Raw genomic sequence first — 23190 nt, 5'->3', positions numbered from 1 at the left:
GTTCGCATCAAAATTAATAAGAAAAAAAAGCTTGGAATAAAGGAAATACAAGGTAAAGTTTGGTAGATTGTAATAGTTCTTTAATTACTTACTTTATCAATTAAAACACCTTTTACACAATGTATTAAATATTCAGAATTTATTTACATAGTAAAATTTCATGAAAATATTTGACTTCATTCAGCCAACTGAATGAATAAAAATGAGGAAAATCAAAAGGAATAGATTATATGACATACAGTTACTACTAAACATACTTGTAACAGAAACGCATCAACAAAACAAAATAGAAATGTTATAATCATAAAATTTCTGATTGTATGTAAAGCTTCACAATGAAAGGAAAAGACTATTATTCTTTAATAAAGCAGTAACAATATGCACTTTTGCACAAATTACGCCGGAATGGTTGAGGACATCAAAGTTCCATAACAACATCAGTCAGAAGGAACATCCTCTTTGTTATTAATGGCAAACTTTCTTCAATTTAGTTTGAGTATTTTATGTCAATTTTTTTTTTATAACTCAAAAATTACCCGCTAAACATATGGTATGCACAAAGTTTCACAAACAGTTCAGGGAATTTCATTTAAAATGTTTAAGATCACACTTATTTACTGTGGTATGTTGAATTCAGTAAATTATATTCATTAGCGCTCTACATTAACCCTATCGCTGTTAGGGAGATTAATTTCAGGGTAATTCCCTAGATAATGTATCCTATTAGAACTTTTGAACAGAACTATGACTGTAAGGGCAGCTTTCCTTCAATACAAAAGACGAGGATAAAGTTTATCTGGAGGACTAGGAGTGTCAAATGTAGGCTTCTTAGGGAATGGAGGGGGCACAGGTAGCCACAAGGGAGACCCATCAGAATCTGGAGTGGCTGACTTTAGCATATTGACCGCTGCAACAGGAGACTTCGCTTTGGGCTGAGGGTCATCTAGCATATCAAGGAAGTCCATGGGTTCTTTCATCTGGAAATACAATAAAATACTGGTATGAAAAATTGTGATACCATGTATATCTGTAGTTATGGCTGATATAGTCAGTGATTACCATGGATCATTTATTTTTCTTTCTGATTTTGATTTAATTTTTAAAAAGAGAACACAACAAATCAAACTTTTGCAATGTAGTCTAAAAGAGTATCACTTATTATTTCACATTTTCAATATTAGCAACAATAACCTGTGAAAAAATAACCGGTAAATTGCTTCAAAACTCCTTATTTAAGCTCATTTTTATGTAATATGTTGTAACAATCTATCATTTTATAGTATTGCCCCTAATTCTGTTTTCTGTACCTGATGTGTTGATTGTGTATAATCCAGACTGTTACTATAGTATGCGTTCTGTATTCTCAGAATCTGTTCTGGATGGTGTCGCAACTCTGTCACAACTGCCTGTGGATAACATATATGGAAACACATAAGGTTTTAATCTTAAAAGGTTTTCTATCAGTTGGTAAATGTATGAACATGGAAGACATTATTATTGGATTTTAGATTATTTGATAGTGGAAATTTAAGGTTCAGCTATTTCCACCATGATCAAAAAAACAAGCAATACTGTAAGTTACTATTAGAAGTACATTTGGAGAAAAAAAGTTAGTTTGGAGAAAGGGAAACACAGAAAATCTGTAGCAGATTCAGTTATATCTTATCTACCCTGTCCAAGTATTCTATAAGGCAATAGGGTCTTCACAGCTTTTTTTACTCAATTGTGTGTTTATTTTGGCTATCAGTATTCTCCTTAACATGTTTTTTCTCATTCACCCCAAAGACATTTTATAATGGACTGGTCAAGTCATTGATTAAGAATAGCCTACATGTGCTTTCAGGGGTGAACATGTGAATAACTCTGAAAACAAACCCATATCATTGACTGTTTACCTTGTTTTTTGGGGCACCTTGATGATAGTCTAGGGACCTGCCATCAAGGTGACTGTATGAGGATGTCTGGGACCTTCCATCAAGGTGACTGTATGAGGACGTCTTAGAACTATAAAGGCTGTTTATAGAGGACTGAGAATCATGCTGACTCGTCTCTTGGTTTAGATATTCCTCTGTATCCATGGAAACGGTACGATAGACATCTGGGGGAATACGGAGATGATCACTTGAACGATTACCAAGATGGATATCTGAGTGAAAAGCTTGTGGGATATCCTTTTGGAGCTGTAACTGTGCCCTTTGTTTCATTGAGTCCATTGTATGTGATGTAGTATGGAAAAACTCATCCATGTCACAATGTCGAGACTGTGATATAATTTTTTTGGCTCTCTCTGAGTCATTGTGACGTAGAATGTTTCTGGCATCTGGATTGAAGTTCTGAATTTTTTCTTTGCTGGGTAAAGGAGAGAAACGATGTTCCGACTCAGAAATAGCTAAGTCATTACACTTAAGTAATACTTGAGCATCAGTGACAATGTTAGAAGTAGTGGATGTGTATTTTCTCTCTGGCTTAGTAATATCACTTATCCTAGGTTCAGTCTCCATGCATGTAGTCTTCTCTGGTGTTCCAGTCAGGTTTGGGCAGCCTACAAGTAAACATATCTGTAATTTATGATTTTGAAATTGAATCATAGATGAATATCAGATACCATTTATTTGAAGTATGCTTTTTGATGAAATGATGCGGTTATGATTCCTAAAGTGCTTGAAAAGTCAACAACAAAATTTTTGATCAAACTTATGATGCTAAAAGGTAAAAAAAAAGGAGAAGAAACTCCTCTATTTTTTTATGACATCTTTGATTTACAAGCAATTATACAAGCAATTATGTCACTTTAATGTAACATTAATGTAATTTAGTGGTGCTCCACTAAGAATTTACCTTTTATATTTGGTTGGCTATTCTCAGCTGGTGGAAATCTTTCCAGGAGGGATCTTTTTACTGATCCTGTACACTTGCTGCCAAGTTTCAATAAGTTTGGAGTCGGAGTGGCTGATCTTGGAGCACTGAAATAACGTGTACTGGTACATTGTAGGAAATTCAGCAAACATAAAATCCCTTAGTATCTTGGCGCCCACCAAAGAATGATCTACGTCTGACAATAGAAAGATGGATCTTTTCTCTGCTTTTCAAACTTTTACAACAAACTACATATAAAATTTGAGACAGATCGCTTCAGTATTTTCTGAGAAATAGCAGTAACAAACTTTAATTAGCAAAATCGAAGATGACAGCCTGTTGGCCATGTTTTACACAGATCAGCCTGAAAATGTGATATGCACAACTAAGGACCTAGGGAAACCTACACATGAAATTTGAGACAGATCCTTTTAGTGCTTTCTAAGAAATAGCACTAGCAAATTTCAACTATCAAAATCCAAGATGGCGGCCTGTCGGCCATCTTGTTGACCGATCAGTCCGAAAATGCATTTTACCCAACAAGACCCCTAGGGAAACCTGCAGATGAATTTTGAGATAAATCTCTTCTCCACTTTCTGAGAAATATAGTGGATACAACCTTCAACTATCAAAATCCAAGATGGTGGCCTGTCAGCCATCTTGTTAACCGATTGGTCCAAACATGTACTATGCACAACTAGGGACCTAGTAGCTGCAATATTGTAGCTCAAAAGATTTTTTGACAGAAAATGGTGTCGTCTTTAGAGCTACAATTGGTGCCTATTACTGCTAATGGAGCAAAATAATGATTATGCAAATCATTATAAAACATTTGTTTGTATTTTTATCGTACTTGTTTGATATCACTTACCTACTAGGCAATAAAACTGAACCACATAAAATATCAAATTCTCATCGAGGCATTATTTTTTTACATAATACATTTGAAGATCTTTCTGAAGAGAATTTATACGGCAAGTCCGTGAATTGTGAATTTGACGTCTTGTGAGCGGTACGGTAGATATTAAGAATGGTAGTTATGTTTGCTTTGGACAAAAATAATATGTAAATGCATGTATACGCATAAAATAATTGGAAACCTACAAAAAAGTATAGCAAACTATGCCCGAGCGATTTTCGGAGGCAGTGCTCCACTGCGACACATAGGGACCAATTTGTACCCGGCCGAAAGGTATAGTAGGCCGGGTACGTATATTCGTTCTAGGGACCTAGGGGAACCTACATATACATTTGAAGACTGATTGCTTCAGAACTTTCTGAGAAATAGCGGTAACAAACTTCAAAAATCCAACATGGCTGCCTGTTAGCCATCTTGTTCACCAATCAGTACGAAAATGCAATATGCACAACAAGACCCCTAGGGGAACCTGCATCTGAAATTTTAGACATAACCCTTCACTACTTTATGAGAAATTGCTGTAACAAACTTCAATTGTCAATATTCAAGATGGCTGCCTGGCGGCCATCTTGTTCACCGATCGGTCTGAAAATGCAATATGCACAACAAGACCCCTAGGGGAACCTGCACATGAAATTTGAGACAGATCCTTTCAGTACTTTATGAAAAATAGCGGTAACAAACTTCAATTGTCAAAATCCAAGATGGCTGCATGGCAGCCCTCTTCTTCACGGATCGGTCCCAAAATGCAATTTGCACAATTAGGGCCCTAGGGGAACCTACATATCAAATTTGATACTATTGTCCTCTTAACAAGAGATCCTCGAGGGATCTTGGCGCCCAACATAGAATGATCTACGTCTGACAATAGAAAGATGGATCTTTTCTCTGCTTTTCAAACTTTTACTACATACTACATATGAAATTTTAGAAAGATCCTTTCCTTACATTCTGAGATATATCGCAGCAACAAACTTCAGCTATCAAAATCCAAGATGGCTACCTGTCGGCCATTTTGTTAACCCATTAGGCCAAAAAAGCATTATGCACAACGAAGATCCTACGGGAACCTACATATAAAATTTAGTACTTTCTGAGAAATAGTGGTAACAAACTTAACTATCAAAATCCAAGATGGCTGCCTGTCTTGTTGACCGAACAGTCCAAAAATGCAATTTGCACAACTAGAGTCCCAGGGGAACCTACATATGAAATTTGAAAAAGATCCCTTCATTACTTTCTGAGAAATAGCGGTAACAACTATTGTTAACCGAGGGATGGACAGAAGGAAGGACGGACAGACAGAAGAACGGCCAGACCACAGACGAAAGGCGATTTGAATACCTGACCATCTGATGATGTTGGGCTAAAAAAGTGATCTATATTATATATTTATATGAACCAATAAGCGGCCAGGGCATTTAAAAAAAATAAACAAGAGGCCCATGGGCCTTAACGGTCACCCGAGTTCAGATACAGAATGAAACAAAGACATTCATATAAACACTATATATTTGCCCATCAGGTCCTTGAAGTCAGTCAGTGATTTTGTAAATTTGACTTTTTAATCTATGAAGATTATTTGGTTCCATCAAATCTGTGATTTCAGAAGAAAGATTTTTGAAATGTTATCCATTTTGACCCCTTTTGGCCCCACCCCTCTGGCCCCTGTGGGTCGGCCAGGACCAATATGGATATGATATTAAAATGCTATCTCAGGCTAATAATTCTAACCCAGATTGACTAATTTCCTCTGAAAACTAAGCAAATAATGTTCCTAAATGTGTTTTTCCTTTATAAACTATAGTTCCCCAGGGGAAAATCTGAGATCCCAGGGCCATGAAATTCACAAATTTTTGTAAAGGGCCTTAAGACTTTCCAATCTATCAAGAGTATCTGGTTCAATCAAATCTGTGAATTCAAAAAGAAGATTTTTAGCTCACCTGGCCCGAAGGGATTGTAACCAAATTTAGCCACAAACATCCTTGGGGGAAGGGGAACAGAACTTGTATAAATTTTGGCTCTGACCCCCCGGGGGCAGGAGGGACGGGGCCCAATAGGGGAAATAAAGGTAAATCCTATAAATCGCTACTTGTCCTAGAGTTCTGCATGGATTGTAACCAAATTTGGCCACAAACATCCTTGGGGGAAGGGGAACAGAACTTGTATAAATTTTGGCTCTGACCCCCTGGGGGCAGGAGGGGCGGGGCCCAATAGGGGAAATAGAGGTAAATCCTATAAATCGCTACTTGTCCTAGAGTTCTGCATGGATTGTAACCAAATTTGGCCACAAACATCCTTGGGGGAAGGGGAACAGAACTTGTATAAATTTTGGCTCTGACCCCCTGGGGGCAGGAGGGGCGGGGCCCAATAGGGGAAATAGAGGTAAATCCTATAAATCGCTACTTGTCCTAGAGTTCTGCATGGATTGTAACCAAATTTGGCCACAAACATCCTTGGGGGATGGGGAACAGAACTTGTATAAATTTTGGCTCTGACCCCCCGGGGGCAGGAGGGGCGGGGCCCAATAGGGGAAATAGAGGTAAATCCTATAAATCGCTACTTGTCCTAGAGTTCTGCATGGACTGTAACCAAATTTGGCCACAAACATCCTTGGGGGAAGGGGGAAAGAAGTTGTATAAATTTTGGCTCTGACCCCCTTGGGGCAGGAGGGGCAGGGCCAATAGGGGAAATAGAGGTAAATCCTATAAATCGCTACTTGTCCTAGAGTTCTTCATGGACTGTAACCAAATTTGGCCACAAACATCCTTGGGGGAAGGGGGAAAGAACTTGTATAAATTTTGGCTCTGACCCCCCGGGGGCAGGAGGGGTGGGGCCCAATAAGGGAAATAGAGGTAAATCCTATAAATCGCTACTTGTCCTAGAGTTCTGCATGGATTGTAACCAAATTTGGCCACAAACATCTTTGGGGGAAGGGGAACAGAACTTGTATAAATTTTGGCTTTGACCCCCCGGGGGCATGAGGGGCGGGGCCCAATAGGGAAATAAGAGGTAAATATTCAATTTCCTTCAGAAAAGAAACAATGAACCTGTATTCAGAACATGAATGACATTACAAACCAGGTGAGCGATACAGGCCCTCTGGGCCTCTTGTTTAAATTACCATTTTGACCCCTTTTGGCTCTGCCCCTCTGGCCCCTGGGGGTCGACCATGACCAATATGAATATGACGTTAAAATGCTATTCAGACTAATAATTCTAACCAAGTTTGACTAATTTCCTATGAAAAATAGGCAAATAATTTTTCATAAATGTGTTTTTCCTATATAAACTAAAGTAAACTTGACCCCCTTCCCAGAGGGAAACATGAGACCTCAGGGTCATATTGTTCACAATTTTTGTAAAGGACTTTAAGACCTTTCCATCAATGCAGAGTATTTAATTCTACCAGTTCCAGAATTTCAGATGGCCCCTGTGGATCAGTCATGGAAAATTTGGTAATAAGATTCAATGGCCATCACATAGGGATAATTCTGACTACAATTGACTAATTTCATATTGTAATGACTAAATAATGCTCAAAAATGTGTTTTCCCTATATAAACTACAGTAAACTTAACCCCCTCTCCAGGGGGCAACCTGAGACCCAAGGGTCATATAATTCACAATTTTCATAAAACACCTTAAGACCTGTTCATCTATGATGAGTATTTGATTCTACCATTTCCAGTATTTAAGAAGAAGATTTTTAAAGTTTTTGCCTATTTGCTCCTTTTGGCCCCGCCCCTCTGCCCCGAGGGGGTTGACCAGGACCAATATAGATATAATATTAAAATGTTATCTCAGGCTAATAATTCTAAACAAGTTTGTCTCATTTCCTATGAAAATTGAGCAAAAAATGCTCATTAATGTGTTTTCCCTATATAAACTATAGTAAACTTGACCCCCTCCCCAGGGGGAAACCTGAGACCCCAGGGTCATATAATTCACAATTTTTGTAAAGGACCTCAAGACCTTTCCATCTATGAAGAGTATGTGATTCTACTATTTCCAGAATTTCAGAAGAAGATTTTTGAAGTTATAGCCTATTTGACCCCTTTTGACCCCGCCTCTAATAAGGCCCCTGGGGGTCAGTCATGGAAAACTGGTTAATAGGATTCAATGGCCATCTCATACTGATAATTCTGACAATATTTGACTCATTTCTTATTACAAATGATCAAATAATACTCAAAAATGTGTTTTCCCTATATAAACTATAGTAAACTTAATCCCCTCCCCAGGGGCAAACCTGAGACTCAAGGGTCATATAATTCACAATTTTTGTAAAGGACCTTAGGACCTTTCTATCTATGAAGAGTATTTAATTCCATCACATCTGTGAGTGGAGAAGAAGATATTTGAAATTTTAGTCAATTTTACCCCTTTTGACCCCTCCCATAGCTCCCTGGGGGGTGGGGACCATATAATTCACAATTTTGATTGGCCTTATGCCTTAGAAGGTTTGTGCAAAGTTTCATTGAAATTGCTTCAGCAGTTTTGGAGAAGAAGTCGAAAATGTAAATTGTTTACGGACATACGACGCACGACGACGGACAAAAGGCGATTAGAATAGGTCACTTGAGACTTCGTCTCAGGTGACCTAAAAAATGAAAGGGTGCTTAATAAGAGGAAATATTCAAACCCATACAGTTTTGATAGTTTTGGTCTATGTTTGGACTTTGAAATAAGGCCTCAAAAAGGGGAGGGGCAATTATAGGGACATGGACACCTATCAGGTCCGATACGGTATACACTGTGTCACATTAACATGGCAATGATAACCTAGTACTTACTTTTGTCTGAATAGTTTCTGCAATTCCTCTCTGGTCTCTTCCAAAATCCCTTGAAAACAAAATAAACTTGTTTTAAAGTGAATACTAAGTAGACAAGGTGATTTTATATTTAACCTAAAATTTCTTAATGAAGAAAGATTTAAACAGCCTTTGTTCACCATAGTATACAACTTTGATCTAAACCAAAAGTTTATCAAACACTAATTAATACAAACAAAATATTTGTACCAAGACTAAAAATTCTAACAACTTAAAAAGTACAGGGAGTATAACCAGAAGCTCCAAAAGAGTAAGTATTGGCACCAGCAGTACACATTAAAGTCAAATCTGGATGAAGTCCAAGTTACAAAAAACTTTGTTAAGTTGACAAATTAATGGTAACATTTGTAAAAAAAAGTTAGAATAAAGATGATTCAATCTTACTTCGTCCTGGGAACACCAGACTTGGTTTCACAGTGTGCATAAGTTGTTCTGCTATTTCCTCATATGGTGGACTCTGTACAGAAAACATTTCAAAATTTAAGTAGAGAAAAAGGAAGTGACAATATGGACCATTCTGTACTTTCCTTTTTTCACTTCAACAGTATGTCAGAGTGAAATGAAGGGCAAACTCATAAACCATCAAGTTCTAAATAAATGAAAGTTCACAGAAAGAACTTCCTTCCAAGTCTGTTTAACTGAATAACCTAGACCTAATATCAAGGTCATTGGTCAAATATATCAGAAAGTGAAACTAACTTCTATTGGAGTTCATGTATACAATGTCTTAATTGTTAGTTGAAAAAAAGGTCTAGTCCATTTGGTTTGTTATATTTATTTAAAGATTTATTCCCACCACTGTATACTTTGACTGTGTACAGTTGTAGTGTACCAATAACCAGCTGACCATTAAGGCCCTCAAATCTCTGTCTAATTACATGTACAGTTTATACCATGGTATTTTATGTCAATGCATCAATACAATGCATGGCTACAGATGAATGTACAATTGTCTTTACCTCTGGCATTTTATCTTCTGAGCCACAACTGCCTGGGCTCTTACAGGACCTGAGAGGATAAATACCAGTCAATGAAGAGGATAATCAACATCTTAAAAGTATGTACAATATCAAAGTTTTGATTTTTGGATTTGTTATTGAAATAACATTTAGATATAATTTGTCTTTCAACCAGTTGATATAGAAAACTGAAATGCAATAAATAACCGATACTATTTACCATGGTGTGTAGCAGGTAAATTGTGATTTAAAATTATCTTTCTATCATAATGGTTTATGCCAATTAAATATAAAGTAACAGTATAACCGCCTTACCCAGCTGACATTGGAGTGATTGACATTTTAGAACTGAGCCTGCTATGGTCTCCTGAACTCAGAACACCTGACCTGATGTGAGTCCGCTCAGCACTGTGTCGGATCAGATTAGCCAGTTTAGCACTGGCACTTGATAGAATATTCTCATGTGATGCGTGACTAAAATTGTCCAAGTTAGCGGATCTGAAAATTGATATAATGCCTACTTGAATTTTGTATCTGTCTTTTAAGAGTTTATGATACTTCATTTGGATGAAAGTTGATCAATAAAATTTAATTATCAAATATGTTTTCTACATTGACAAAATTCTCTACCTAAAAGTAACTTAATCTGTATCTTGAATTTTTGTTGACATAAAAAGTTATCCTTTAAATCACACAATTCATACAAATAAAATGTACTATACTTTATTTGACAAATTTATTTTCACATTTGATGAATTGTGATTAAATCCAGTAACTATAAAACAGATGAAGAGTATATTACCTTGGCGGTACAATGTCTATAGCAACAGGTGGAGCATTTTCATCACTGTTGTTTAATATGTTTTTCAGATCATCTTCTGTCTTCTTCTTCACAGTGTCAGACACATGAATATCTGAAGTTTAATTTGAATCCAGAAAAACAACAACATAAAAAAATTAATTGTAAATCAAAGACATCAAATTAAAGCCACAATGCTGAAACAACAAAGTAGCTTATTACAAGATACTGAAGCTGAATTCTTTTATCAATGACTCTTAATGAAACTAACAATTCAACATATTTTTCAAGTTGCTCCATAAGTCCAAAGTTTACAAAAATCCTTTTACTCATTTGTCTTCACCAAAAACAGTCCAAACAACTTACCAAGTTATTGTAATCTGCAGATACCATATTTTCAAACTAAATGGTGTTTTTGAAAGAAAATAAAATGCATTCTACTCTATAACTTACCTCTAGATATTGTCTCTGATTTTTTGCCCTTGTTAAATAATCCCACTTTGTTCTGTGTAATAAAAAGAAGTATTCTCAAAAAGACCAAAAGCATTGTTCAAGTTGATACATGGTATCAAAGATTATATGAGTTTAAAGATATTGTAGCTTAAATTTTCAAATTGACTTCACTTTGTACACTTACCGTTAATCTGTTCAAAGTTATAAGACTAATTTTTTCCTGTCCTTTTTCAGCAGATTCATTCATGAGCAAAGCCTGTGGAAAATATAAAGTTAATTACTGGTATAATTATTAAAGACAATTGTTGAATAAACCGTAAGCAAAACTAAATATATATATACATTTTTTTTTTTAAATATTTGCTAATACATGATTATATCATGCAAAAGAATATTGTCTTTAGACATTTATAAAAATTAATTAAACTAAATTGGGTATATTTTGACATCTGCTAAGGTACAGATTTAGTATAATTCAAACAAAAGCCAAAGAATATTTAATCACTATCACATCATTTCAAAATTGTACTGTTGCTATATATGTACTTAGAGCATATACATGTTACTGATAATTTGGTAAAGTAAAGGTCTTACATCTCGAATATCATGAGCAGCCTTTAGATGTTGTGCTGCAGCTGCTTTCTCATTCTGTGTCTAGAGAATACAAAATAAAAAAAATCAGCATTGTGATAATGAATTTCAGTGATTAATCACACATATACATATAGAATTCTTAGATCTATGCATTTTATTTGCTAAAGCGTTTAATTACAATATTCAATATGACTGATGCATATTGTATTTTAATTCTTAAAATGTGATAAATTCATTGTATTAAAGATTTTCCAGATTATGTTTTCCCTTACGATTAAATTAGTAATTATGAGTATTCCAGATTTAAAGACCAGGGCCCAGTTGTTCAAAAGTTTATACGATTAATCACACTTAAACGACAATTTTCAAATCAAAATAAATAATTTCTGGTAATACAAATTTTACAAAATTTTTATAAGAATCTGTCAAACTCCATTTTTCACTCATTTGCTGAGCTAAGTGAAAATATAATCGCAAACAGTGAATGAGAAATGAAAATTTCACTAATCATGTGATTAAGCCTATCATGCTTTGAACAACCGGACCCAGTATTTAAATTTCTTACTTTAGAAGTGACCTTTGACCTCTTGCATCCTCTTTTGCACCTCCTCTTCCTCTTGGGTCGAGTATGTCCCTGACTTGCCTTTCTGGGACTGTCATCACTGTCACTCATACTTGTGGAGGAGCTGTCATCATGGGTGTGTCTAGCGACTGGTGGGATATGACTTCCGTGTTTAGGTGGGGACTCTTTCAGTTTGGTGTCCTTGCCTACCAGTAAGGCTCCTCCACCATTAGGGTTAGAAAGCCTTGCTTGAAAAACTGTAATCAAATATACCATATCTTAATTAGAAAAAAAATATACTATACAGTCTTTTTTATCTCAAACATTTTACATACATGTATCAGGTATATGGAATATACAGCTTAATATAATTAACTGAATTGATTTGGGTGAGACAGTGTATGAGTAAAAGTTTTAATTCAATCACATTAAATCTTTAGGTAAATGTAAGAGTTTCGAGATCCTAAAACAATGTGGGTAAAGTACAATTTACCGTCGATTAGTCTCACCTTTCAGTGATTATGACATCACAAAACTCATGTAAAATGATGACTTCATAATCACCAGATGAGGTGGGACTAATCGATGATAAATTGTACTTTACTCACGTCATTTGGTGATCTCGAAACCCACGTATTGACAATGCTTATGTACACCCCTTTTGAAATTATTTGAAAATTAATAATTTAGCACATAAAGCTGGCAACATTAAATTTCTCAGGCCAGGAATGTTTTTATTAGCACTTTCTATCAGGGCAATGAAAGCATTTCACATTACTTTTACATGTATCAAGATCTGTACACTACTTTTAGCCGTTATAATAGAAAAGTCCAAAAATAGGACTAGGAAAACTTAGAAAACCTTACTAAAGGAAATATTGCAATTGAAATTGATTTGTTATATGAGCTTGACAGTAGTTAAATGAAAGAAGCAGGAGAACAAATTAAAAACCCTTTTTGGAAAGATCTGATAGCAGCTTTATCAGAAATACAAAGTGAGCCTGATACACTTGTAGAATGCTTAGGTAAAAGCTTGGTCAATTTTGTTCCGATAAAAATGATAAAAGTTTTGTAACATATGGAAAGGGCAACACAGTCTTGGTACAGTTGGTGATCTATTTCAAAATGGGACAGTAAGAGAATTTCATGATATGGATACTATCCCTTATTTAGATTTTATTCAGGATTATTCTATAGTAAATAAAATAGACAGACATTGGAAACAAGTTTATCATGATTCTGTTGAACGTAATGAAACTGGGGGGGGGGGGGGGAGGTCAGAGCCAAAATTTATACAAGTTCTGTTTCCTTCCCCCCCCCCCCCCCCCCCCCGTTTGTGGCCAAATTTGGTTACAATACCTGCCTAGATAGTGATTCCTCTAGGACAAGTAGCTTACTTTATGGGGCAGGATTTACCTCTATTATACAGGATTTTTGGAATTCCTCCTGCCCCCACAGGGGGTCAGAGCCAAAATGATTGATACAAGTTCTGGTTACCCATTCATCCAAGGATGAATTTGTGGCCAAATTTGGTTATCAATCCATGTAGAACTCTAGGTCATAATCCCTAGGAATATTGTTCCCTATTGGGCCACGCCCACTCCTAGCCCAAGGGTTAGGTCAGAGCGCAAAATTTATCACATAGTTTGTTCCCATTGTCCCCCCAGGATGTTTGTGGCCAAATTTGGTTACAATCCATGCAGAACTCTAGGACAATTGGCATATTTATAGGATTTACCTCTATTTCCCCTATTGGGCACGGTCCCCCACTCCTGCCCCTGGGGGGTCAGAGCCGAAAATTTATACAGTTCTGTTCTCCCCCCCCCAAGATATTTGTGGCCAAATTTGATTACAATCCATGTAGAACTCTAGGACAAGTAACGATTTATAGGATTTACCTCTATTACCCCTATTGGGCCACGCCCCTCCTGCCCCTGGGGGGTCAGAGCCAAAATTTATACAAGTTCTGTTTCCCTCCCCCCCCCCCCCCCCCAGGATATTTGTGGCCAAATTTGGTTACAATCCCTGTAGAACTCTAGGACAAGTAGCGATTTATAGGATTTACCTCTATTACCCCTATTGGGCCATGCCCCTCCTGCCTCCGTGGGGTCAGAGCCGAAATCTATACAGTTCTGTTTCCCTTCCCCAAGGGTGTTTGTGGCCAAATTTGGTTACAATCCATGTAGAACTCTAGGACAAGTAACGATTTATAGGATTTACCTCTATTACCCCTATTGGGCCACGCCCCTCCTGCCCCTGGGGGGTCAGAGCCAAAATTTATACAAGTTCTGTTCCCCTTCCCCAAAAGATGTTTGTGGCCAAATTTGGTTACAATCCATATAGAACTCTAGGACAAGTAGCGATTTATAGGATTTACCTCTATTACCCCTATTGGGCTCTGCCCCTCCTGCCCCCGGGAGGTCAGAGCCAAAATTGATATAGTTCTGTTACCCTTCTCCCAAGGATGTTTGTGGCCAAATTTGGTTACAATCCATGTAGAACTCTAGGACAAGTAGCGATTTATAGGATTTACCTCTATTACCCCTATTGGGCCCCGCCCCTCCTGCCCCCAGGGGGTCAGAGCCAAAATTTATACAAGTTCTGTTCCCATTCCCCCAAGGATGTTTGTGGCCAAATTTGGTTACAATCCATGCAGAACTCTAGGACAAGTAGCAATTTATAGGATTTACCTCTATTTCCCCTATTGGGCCACGCCCCTCCTGCCCCTGGGGGGTCAGAGCCGAAATCTATACAGTTCTGTTTCCCTTCCCCAAGGGTGTTTGTGGCCAAATTTGGTTACAATCCATGTAGAACTCTAGGACAAGTAACAATTTATAGGATTTACCTCTATTACCCCTATTGGGCCACGCCCCTCCTGCCCCTGGGGGGGTCAGAGCCAAAATTTATACAAGTTCTGTTCCCCTTCCCCAAAAGATGTTTGTGGCCGAATTTGGTTACAATCCATATAGAACTCTAGGACAAGTAGCGATTTATAGGATTTACCTCTATTTCCCCTATTGGACCCCGCCCCTCCTGCCCCCGGGGGGGTCAGAGCCAAAATTTATACAAGTTCTTTTCCCTTCCCCCAAGGATGTTTGTGGCCAAATTTGGTTACAATCCATGTAGAACTCTAGGACAAGTAACGATTTATAGGATTTACCTCTATTACCCCTATTGGGCCACGCCCCTCCTGCCCCTGGGGGGTCAGAGCCAAAATTTATACAAGTTCTGTTCCCCTTCCCCAAAAGATGTTTGTGGCCAAATTTGGTTACAATCCATATAGAACTCTAGGACAAGTAGCGATTTATAGGATTTACCTCTATTACCCCTATTGGGCCCTGCCCCTCCTGCCCCCGGGAGGTCAGAGCCAAAATTGATATAGTTCTGTTACCCTTCTCCCAAGGATGTTTGTGGCCAAATTTGGTTACAATCCATGTAGAACTCTAGGACAAGTAGCGATTTATAGGATTTACCTCTATTACCCCTATTGGGCCCCGCCCCTCCTGCCCCCGGGGGGTCAGAGCCAAAATTTATACAAGTTCTGTTCCCATTCCCCCAAGGATGTTTGTGGCCAAATTTGGTTACAATCCATGCAGAACTCTAGGACAAGTAGCAATTTATAGGATTTACCTCTATTTCCCCTATTGGGCCACGCCCCTCCTGCCCCTGGGGGGTCAGAGCCGAAATCTATACAGTTCTGTTTCCCTTCCCCCAAGGGTGTTTGTGGCCAAATTTGGTTACAATCCATGTAGAACTCTAGGACAAGTAACAATTTATAGGATTTACCTCTATTACCCCTATTGGGCCACGCCCCTCCTGCCCCTGGGGGGGGGTCAGAGCCAAAATTTATACAAGTTCTGTTCCCCTTCCCCAAAAGATGTTTGTGGCCAAATTTGGTTACAATCCATATAGAACTCTAGGACAAGTAGCGATTTATAGGATTTACCTCTATTTCCCCTATTGGGCCCCGCCCCTCCTGCCCCCGGGGGGTCAGAGCCAAAATTTATACAAGTTCTTTTCCCTTCCCCCAAGGATGTTTGTGGCCAAATTTGGTTACAATCCATGTAGAACTCTAGGACAAGTAGCGATTTATAGGATTTACCTCTATTACCCCTATTGGGCCCTGCCCCTCCTGCCCCTGGGGGGTCAGAGCCAAAATTTATACAAGTTCTGTTCCCCTTCCCCCAAGGATGTTTGTGGCCAAATTTGGTCACAATCCATGTGGAACTCTATGACTAGTAGCGATTTAAATTAAATGTTGACGGACGGACGGATGGATGACGGACGGATGGACAAGGGACGCTGCGCCATGACATAAGCTCACCGGCCCTTCGGGCCAGGTGAGCTAAAAACTGACTGGAAGTTTATCTACTTGAAATTTGTTGAACATTATGTAAGAAAACCAATAAGTCAAGACAAATGGAAATCTGATTTTAGTGATGATTTTAATTGGTGTGATGTGTATGCAAATTCATTTAACTGTTCAATGGAAACATAACTACAAACATTTCAATATAAAATTAATCAGATAATTCTTACAACAAATGATGTGCTAGTAAAAATGAAACTATCTAATATTCAGACATTGTATATTTTGTAACAGGGAACCAGAAACTTTAAAGCATTTGTTTTTACAATGTTATTATGTACAAAGATTATTTGAACAGTTTATTGCTTGGTACAACAAACAAAACAACACACAGCCTTTCTATATTTTTAACGATCAAGAAATCATTCTGGGAAATCCAATGTTTGGAAAATCAATAAATCCTTTTCTTATTTTGTTAAAACAGCATATATACTATTGTCGTATGAAAGATACCATTCCAAATTCCGGGGCATGTTTGATTTTCTTTGCAAACACTATGACAATAAAAAAAATTGGGGAAAAAACCAGATCTTTACAACATTTCAAAAACAAATGGGGAGCGTTTGAGCAATCTCTTCACATAAGGTTTTGAATTTCACAATAGTGGAAAGTTATACATTAACTCTACTCATTATTAAGTTCGTCCCCTTTTCATAGGCATAATTATTATCATCTTTTGGTGTCGGGGAGGGGGTGTAAACGCTCTATTGCCCACATGGGAGGATCCCTCATACTCTAGATTAACAATATAAATTCATTTTGATTAATGACAAGAGGCCCAGAGGGCCTGTATCGCTCACCTGGTTTGTAATGTCAAGTCATGTTCTGAATACAGGTTCATTGTTTCTTTTCTGAAGGAATTTATCTCTTATTTCCCTATTGGGCCTCGCCCCTCCTGCCCCCGGGGGGTTAGAGCCAAAATTTATACAAATTCTGTTCCCCTTCCTCAAGGATATTTGTGGCCAAATTTGGTTACAATCCATGCAGAACTCTAGGACAAGTAGCGATTTATAGGATTTACCTCTATTTCCCCTATTGGGCCCCGCCCCTCCTGCCCCCAGGGGGTCAGAGCCAAAATTTATACAAGTTCTTTCCCCCTTCCCCCAAGGATGTTTGTGGCCAAATTTGGTTACAATCCATGCAGAACTATAGGACAAGAGGCGATTTATAGGATTTACCTCTATTTCCCCTATTGGGCCCCACCCCTCCTGCCCCCAGGCGGTCAGAGCCAAAATTTATACAAGTTCTGTTCCCCTTCCCCCAAGGATGTTTGTGGCCAAATTTGGTAACAATCCATGCAGAACTCTAGGACAAGTAGCGTTTTATAGGATTTACCTTTATTTTCCCTATTGGGCCCCGCCCCTCCTGTCCCCGGGGGGTCAGAGCCAAAATTTATACAAGTTCTATTCCCCTTCCCCCAAGGATGTTTGTGGCCAAATTTGGTTACAATCCATGCAGAACTCTATGACTAGTAGCAATTTAAAGGAAATGTTGACGGACGGATGGACGGACGGACGACGACGGACGGCGACGGACGGACGGACGGACGGGCCAGGTGAGCTAAAAAGTTTACCACATTAATCAAATATGAAAAAAAAATATATGAATGAATGAATGAATGAATGAATGAATGAATGAATGAATGAATGAATGAATGAATGAATCAATCAATCAATCAATCAATCAATCAATCAATCAATCAATGGATGAAAGAATGAATGTATACATAAGTAGATTTCAAAAGCATACATATAGGTCTGAGAGTAGTTAGAAAGGAAGAATAGAATGAAACTAATGTAGTAAATTTAAGCCTAAGGATGTTTTGATTGGGATGAAAGATATGTGTAATGTGTGAGAGCCCCCCCTGTGAGGGGACATTATTTATATATGAAGGCTGACCCCAAGGCCCCAACCTTGGCAGCCTTTAACTAATAGAGATATGTCTGGGGAATAAAGAATGTGGTGGGGTTTTTTTTGAGGAAAAAAAAAAAGTCCAAAAATAGTTAAAAATCTGTATACAATTAAATAATTGATAAAATGAACCTTTCAAAATGGAGTTTCGTATTTTCTCACACTGCTTCTCTGCTTCAAGTTTTGACTTAGATGAATTTGATGTTTTGTCCTTTCTTCCCATGAAATGTCTCTGATGTACTGCAAAAGGGCAATTTTTCATTGATAAATAAATGTAATGTCTATCAAGTTCATAGTCTGCTGCACATACCTATCAAAATATCATTGAATGTATACATGCATCAAGCCAACTGATTCACCTAGATCAAACCAGACTCCTATTTTAAAAGCCAATCTAAAACTTCTGTTACAATAGCAAAGGGATGGATAGAGCAACTTAAGGTATTATTGACCCCTATCAATCATCGACCCCCTACGGTTAATATCATAAATGACTTATCTTATGCCAATATATGTGCCAATAAATCTCCAAATTAACAATCTCCATAGTCGCAAGCAATGATGAAACCTCCTGAAAACTGACCTAGACGTAAGTTACTTTAACGGCAGACTTCAGAATTGATGTTGTTACACAACAAGTTAGTAGAATGCGCGAAGTCCGTGTGGTCAGTATAGACACTGTCTTGTCTTTTTTCCTTGTTTTAGGACGTAAACAAAGAGATGTGAACATCATTAACCAGATTAAAGAAAGATAGATATACAAATATCTTAATTTCACTTTGTGGGTAGGGGGTCGATAATAGTTTGATAAATCTGATAACCTAATGTATTATCGACCCCCCCCTACAACCCGAAAGCAATGATGTTTTTACGTCTGTAATGATTGCTATTGATTTTGAGAAAATGAGGCTGTAGACTTATTCTACATGTTAACGACTTGATCAAATAATTTATGATAAAAAAGAAGATGAAGAGAGCAGAGTTAAGATAGGAAACAAACAAAAGGATGAGGGAGATCTGAGACATTGCTATAAAATTAGGAATTGGCAGAAAGAAAAAAGAAAGAGATTAAAAAGAGGATTAGAAACAAACTGAAACTGAGAGAACGAGTAAAAATTTAAGCAAAGTATGAAAGAGAATTAAGCAGTGGCACCAAAATGTCTGAAACAAGATGAAAGGATCTCAAATTTGATATATAGGATGCATTGTTTTGTCAGGGATGTCAGTTGAGAGATAGATCATTTCCATAATATATGATATGTATGTATGCAGTCTTTGGTAGTATATTGTATGCATGGCTTTGCATGCAGACAAGAAAATATCATAAGTGACCTAACTCTTAAGTCAAGCATATTTAAACGTAGAAGTGTAATTGTGTATTTTACACGTAAATATTCGCTAGTAATATCAATTTCTAAATAAACTGTATGAATATGTACATCGTATAAACTAATCAAGTACATGTTTTGAACAATTATATAACCATTTTCTTTAATATTAATCAAGTTTTAGTAAGTGTTTGGTTGGTTGAGGTGTCATCTGTTTATCAAGGTTTGTATTCCATGTGTCTCCCAATAACGATTGTACATATATATAGTCCCTGGATGCCAAGTTTTGTAATTGTAGATCTAGACTGGAACTAATCATGCATAATTATGTTTCTGATCTGGATGATACAGGATTCAGTTACTGTAATAATCTGTGCAAAATACAATTATAAAGCGGTTGGATCATTTTCAATTGTGATTTGCTTGACAATCAATGTTCTCTTCACATTTGATTAAACATGTTTCTTTTGAATAAATGGGGTCGATAATACAGTGTGATAGAAGGTCTATATAAAAACCTGTTTCTTCAAAATAAGACCTTATTGCATAGCCAAACAACGCTAAAACACTAGTACGAAGTCTAATTTAAAGCTTTTGTATGACGCTCTAGGAATTTACGATTGCATTCTTCCCCTATAAATTAAACATTGTTAAGGGGTCGATAATAAGGGTGCAGCCCGAAGGGCACGAAGTGCGAAGCACTTCTAAGGTAACGCATACATGAAAATATAAGAAAATGCAATCTTCAAAAAATTCAATCCTATACACTGACACAGCTTAAGCTTGGGGCCACCATTTTTTTACCCACTGTAAAAAATCCCATCAGCATGAATGCGATGCTTTGAAGTCAGCTCAATATATAATCAAGCGGTTCAAACGCTTTCATGACCCGACGAATGTAAATTTCATCTGGCAGAAGCTTAGCGCTATTGCTCTTTATTTGCAAGAGTTCAAGTGATAGACCACCTTCCAATATAATCATTCGACCAAAAACGGAATATCTGTTACGGAAAATTATTAAAAATTTCTTCTTTCTCTTATGTGAGCCTAACTCGATTTGCCCTCTTCTACTTCCTGAATATAACTTCCGTTCACTCGATTGTAGCTCTTCTACTTCTGGAAGCTCTTCCGTCTATAGGCTGGAAATCTTCTGAGAGTTGAGCTGTTGATTTCCTTTTCAAATGGAGGTTTTGGGACAAGGACAGAGTGTGAATATATGAATAAAAAATAAACAGAAAATTTGGCTCTGTTATTTCCATAAATTGAACTTTTTTACATTGTATAGTTAATGGTTACTGAAACATCTGGCTGTGTCCTTTAAGGCCTTGCCTTCAGTCGTATTACCTCAATATGCTCTAGTTAGAAAATACTTTTAATTTATTTAAAGATGCTCCACCGCCGACAAATGGTATTTTTTCACTATCAAAAACAGGAGCAGACGATTTATTATTTTTCTCCAGTTACAAAAATTACTTACTTTACACAATTACCACCATTGAAAAGTTTGAGCTTCTAATTCTACGTCAAGTTAAAAATATGAAAAATAATTAATTGCATCCCGAAAAAATTCCGAAGCACTATATCCTATATAGAATGAAGTACTGATTGCGCATGCACAAAAGGCAAAGTGAAAATATATATATTATTTTTTGTGTTCAACAACTTACTGTCACCAGAACAACATGGATTTACGCCAGGCAAGTCTTGCACGACACAGCTCCTGGAGGTATTAGAACACTGGACACAGGCCCTTGACAACAACAACAACGTCGATGTTATTTATTTGGATTTTAGTAAAGCCTTTGACAAAGTGTCCCATAGACTCCTCATATACAAATTAAAATCCTATGGAATTGGAGGCAAAATCCTGTCATGGATTCAACAATTTCTGTCAGGACTACAACAAAAGGTTATTATAAATGGAACAAGCTCCAAAACCAAAAAAGTAAAAAGCGGTGTACCTCAAGGAAGTGTACTCGGGCCCATACTATTTCTAATTTATGTCAATGACATCCCAGAGATAGTGAATTGTGTTACCAAACTATTCGCGGATGATACCAAACTGTATTCAAAAATCAACACATTACAGGACTGTGAAGAGCTACAGACAAATATTGACAGGATCTCCGATTGGACTGACCTCTGGTTAATGAAACTAAATAAAGAAAAATGCAAGCATATGGAAATTGGGAATATCCCCATTAACAGACAATACACCATAAAGGACGGCGACAGCAGAATACGACTTGGGAAAACCAACAGTGAAAAAGATCTGGGAGTCACAATAGATAATACCCTGAAGTTTACAAATCAAGTGAATAAAGCTTCAACAAAGGGAAACCAAATCATGGGTATCATTTTTAGAACTTTCACTTATCTAGACAACCAAACTTTTAAAACACTGTATAAGACTCTGGTTAGACCTCATTTGGAATACTGTTCTGTCGTTTGGTCTCCCTGGATTAAAAAAGATATAAAAACCATCGAAAACGTCCAACGAAGAGGCACAAAAAGACTAGTAAACCTCAAAGATCTCTCCTATCCGGACCGACTGAAGACCCTGGGTATCCCAACACTGGAATATAGAAGACTGAGGGCCGATATGGTGGAGACCTTCAAAATTATCAACAAAATCGATATTGTTACTAGTGAGAACATGTGTACTGCAATGAGACACACAGGTACAAGAGGTCATAATAAAAAACTCTACAAGAAACCCTTTCGTCTCAACTCGGCAAGAAATGTTTTCAGTAACAGTAACAGGAACCTTCGCACGCTATAATTCTCTCCCTGTTGATGTGGTCAATGCGGAAAACCTGAATATTTTCAAAAATAGGCTAAACAAGCACTGGAAAAACCACGTCACGAAGTTTTCACCATCAACCTAGGAAAGACATTATATTATACTTAAACCTAGGACATGCTATTAAGGATTTAAGCAATCTTTTTAATATTTTACCATTATTGTAAATATCACTATACATCTTTACAAGCCGCTTGTGGCTTTCCAATGATGTTGGACTGAGTGAAAATATATATATTATTTTTTGTGTTAATTAGACATACATACACACGATTGAACACCAATTATTGTTCAAATAATGAATATCATTTATGCTCTGTCGGCGGTGGAGCATCTTTAATTTCTGTACTTAGTAAGATAACAGTAAGTACCATTTGACAGCCACAGGTCCGATTTATTACTAGCCTTTTCACAACTAATTCACATGTACTGAGGAAAAACATTGCATTAAAATCTCTACTCCTTTTCGCATAAATAATTTTGAATTCATTGAAAATAGACACAAGTTGACAACATTTTAGGCTAGGCTAACTATCCTTTGTAACTTATGTTGACAACCATGAACCGATCATGCACATAAAATGTTGAATGTCTATAAGCAAAATATGTCTAATAAATAGATGTAAAATGTACCGGTTAACAAAAGGACCTTTCAATAATGTTCAGACGATTGTTTGTGACTCCGAGACTGCATTTCCACGTCTATCCACATCTGAAACTAATCGTATCTCCCCGCGTATGGCCATTTAAAGTGCGACAATGCGGCTATTTTATATTATTGACAGTGCTGTTTAGCAGACTG

The 23190-nt window shown here is 37.3% G+C and overlaps 1 protein-coding gene across 5 annotated transcripts; it reads right to left on the bottom strand.

The window, feature by feature from the left end:
- Positions 1 to 85: 85 nt before the first annotated feature.
- LOC138329184 (uncharacterized) lies at positions 86 to 23161 on the bottom strand. Of its 5 annotated transcripts, none has more exons than XM_069275986.1 (15): positions 23022 to 23160; positions 18390 to 18497; positions 11981 to 12234; positions 11416 to 11475; positions 11006 to 11077; positions 10822 to 10873; positions 10372 to 10483; positions 9885 to 10067; positions 9570 to 9618; positions 8995 to 9067; positions 8572 to 8620; positions 2839 to 2963; positions 1896 to 2542; positions 1308 to 1406; positions 86 to 977 (listed from the first exon to the last, which is right to left on the bottom strand). In XM_069275986.1, exons 2-15 carry the CDS (start codon positions 18478 to 18480, stop codon positions 768 to 770), a joined length of 2076 nt encoding a protein of 691 aa, XP_069132087.1. In that variant the 5' UTR covers positions 18481 to 18497; positions 23022 to 23160; the 3' UTR covers positions 86 to 767. The 5 variants fall into 5 exon arrangements, with proteins under 5 accessions (XP_069132087.1, XP_069132089.1, XP_069132088.1 ...); XM_069275988.1 differs by having other exon boundaries at positions 18420 to 18497; XM_069275987.1 differs by having other exon boundaries at positions 23038 to 23155.
- Between the last annotated feature and the right edge of the window lie 29 nt (positions 23162 to 23190).

This window comes from Argopecten irradians, chromosome 8 (genome assembly GCF_041381155.1).
Source record: "Argopecten irradians isolate NY chromosome 8, Ai_NY, whole genome shotgun sequence".
NCBI classification, from domain to species: Eukaryota; Metazoa; Mollusca; class Bivalvia; order Pectinida; family Pectinidae; genus Argopecten; species Argopecten irradians.
This window is presented reverse-complemented; position numbering and strand designations above follow the sequence as displayed.

Coding starts and splice junctions, on each gene's coding strand:
- LOC138329184 (XM_069275986.1), bottom strand. CDS start 18,480: ATGGGAAGAAAGGACAAAACATCAAATTCATCTAAGTCAAAACTTGAA. Junction 11,476..11,980: donor GGTCAAAGGTCACTTCTAAA/GTAAGAAATTTA, acceptor TGTATTCTCTAG/ACACAGAATGAGAAAGCAGC. Junction 9,068..9,569: donor CAGAAGATAAAATGCCAGAG/GTAAAGACAATT, acceptor TTTTCTGTACAG/AGTCCACCATATGAGGAAAT.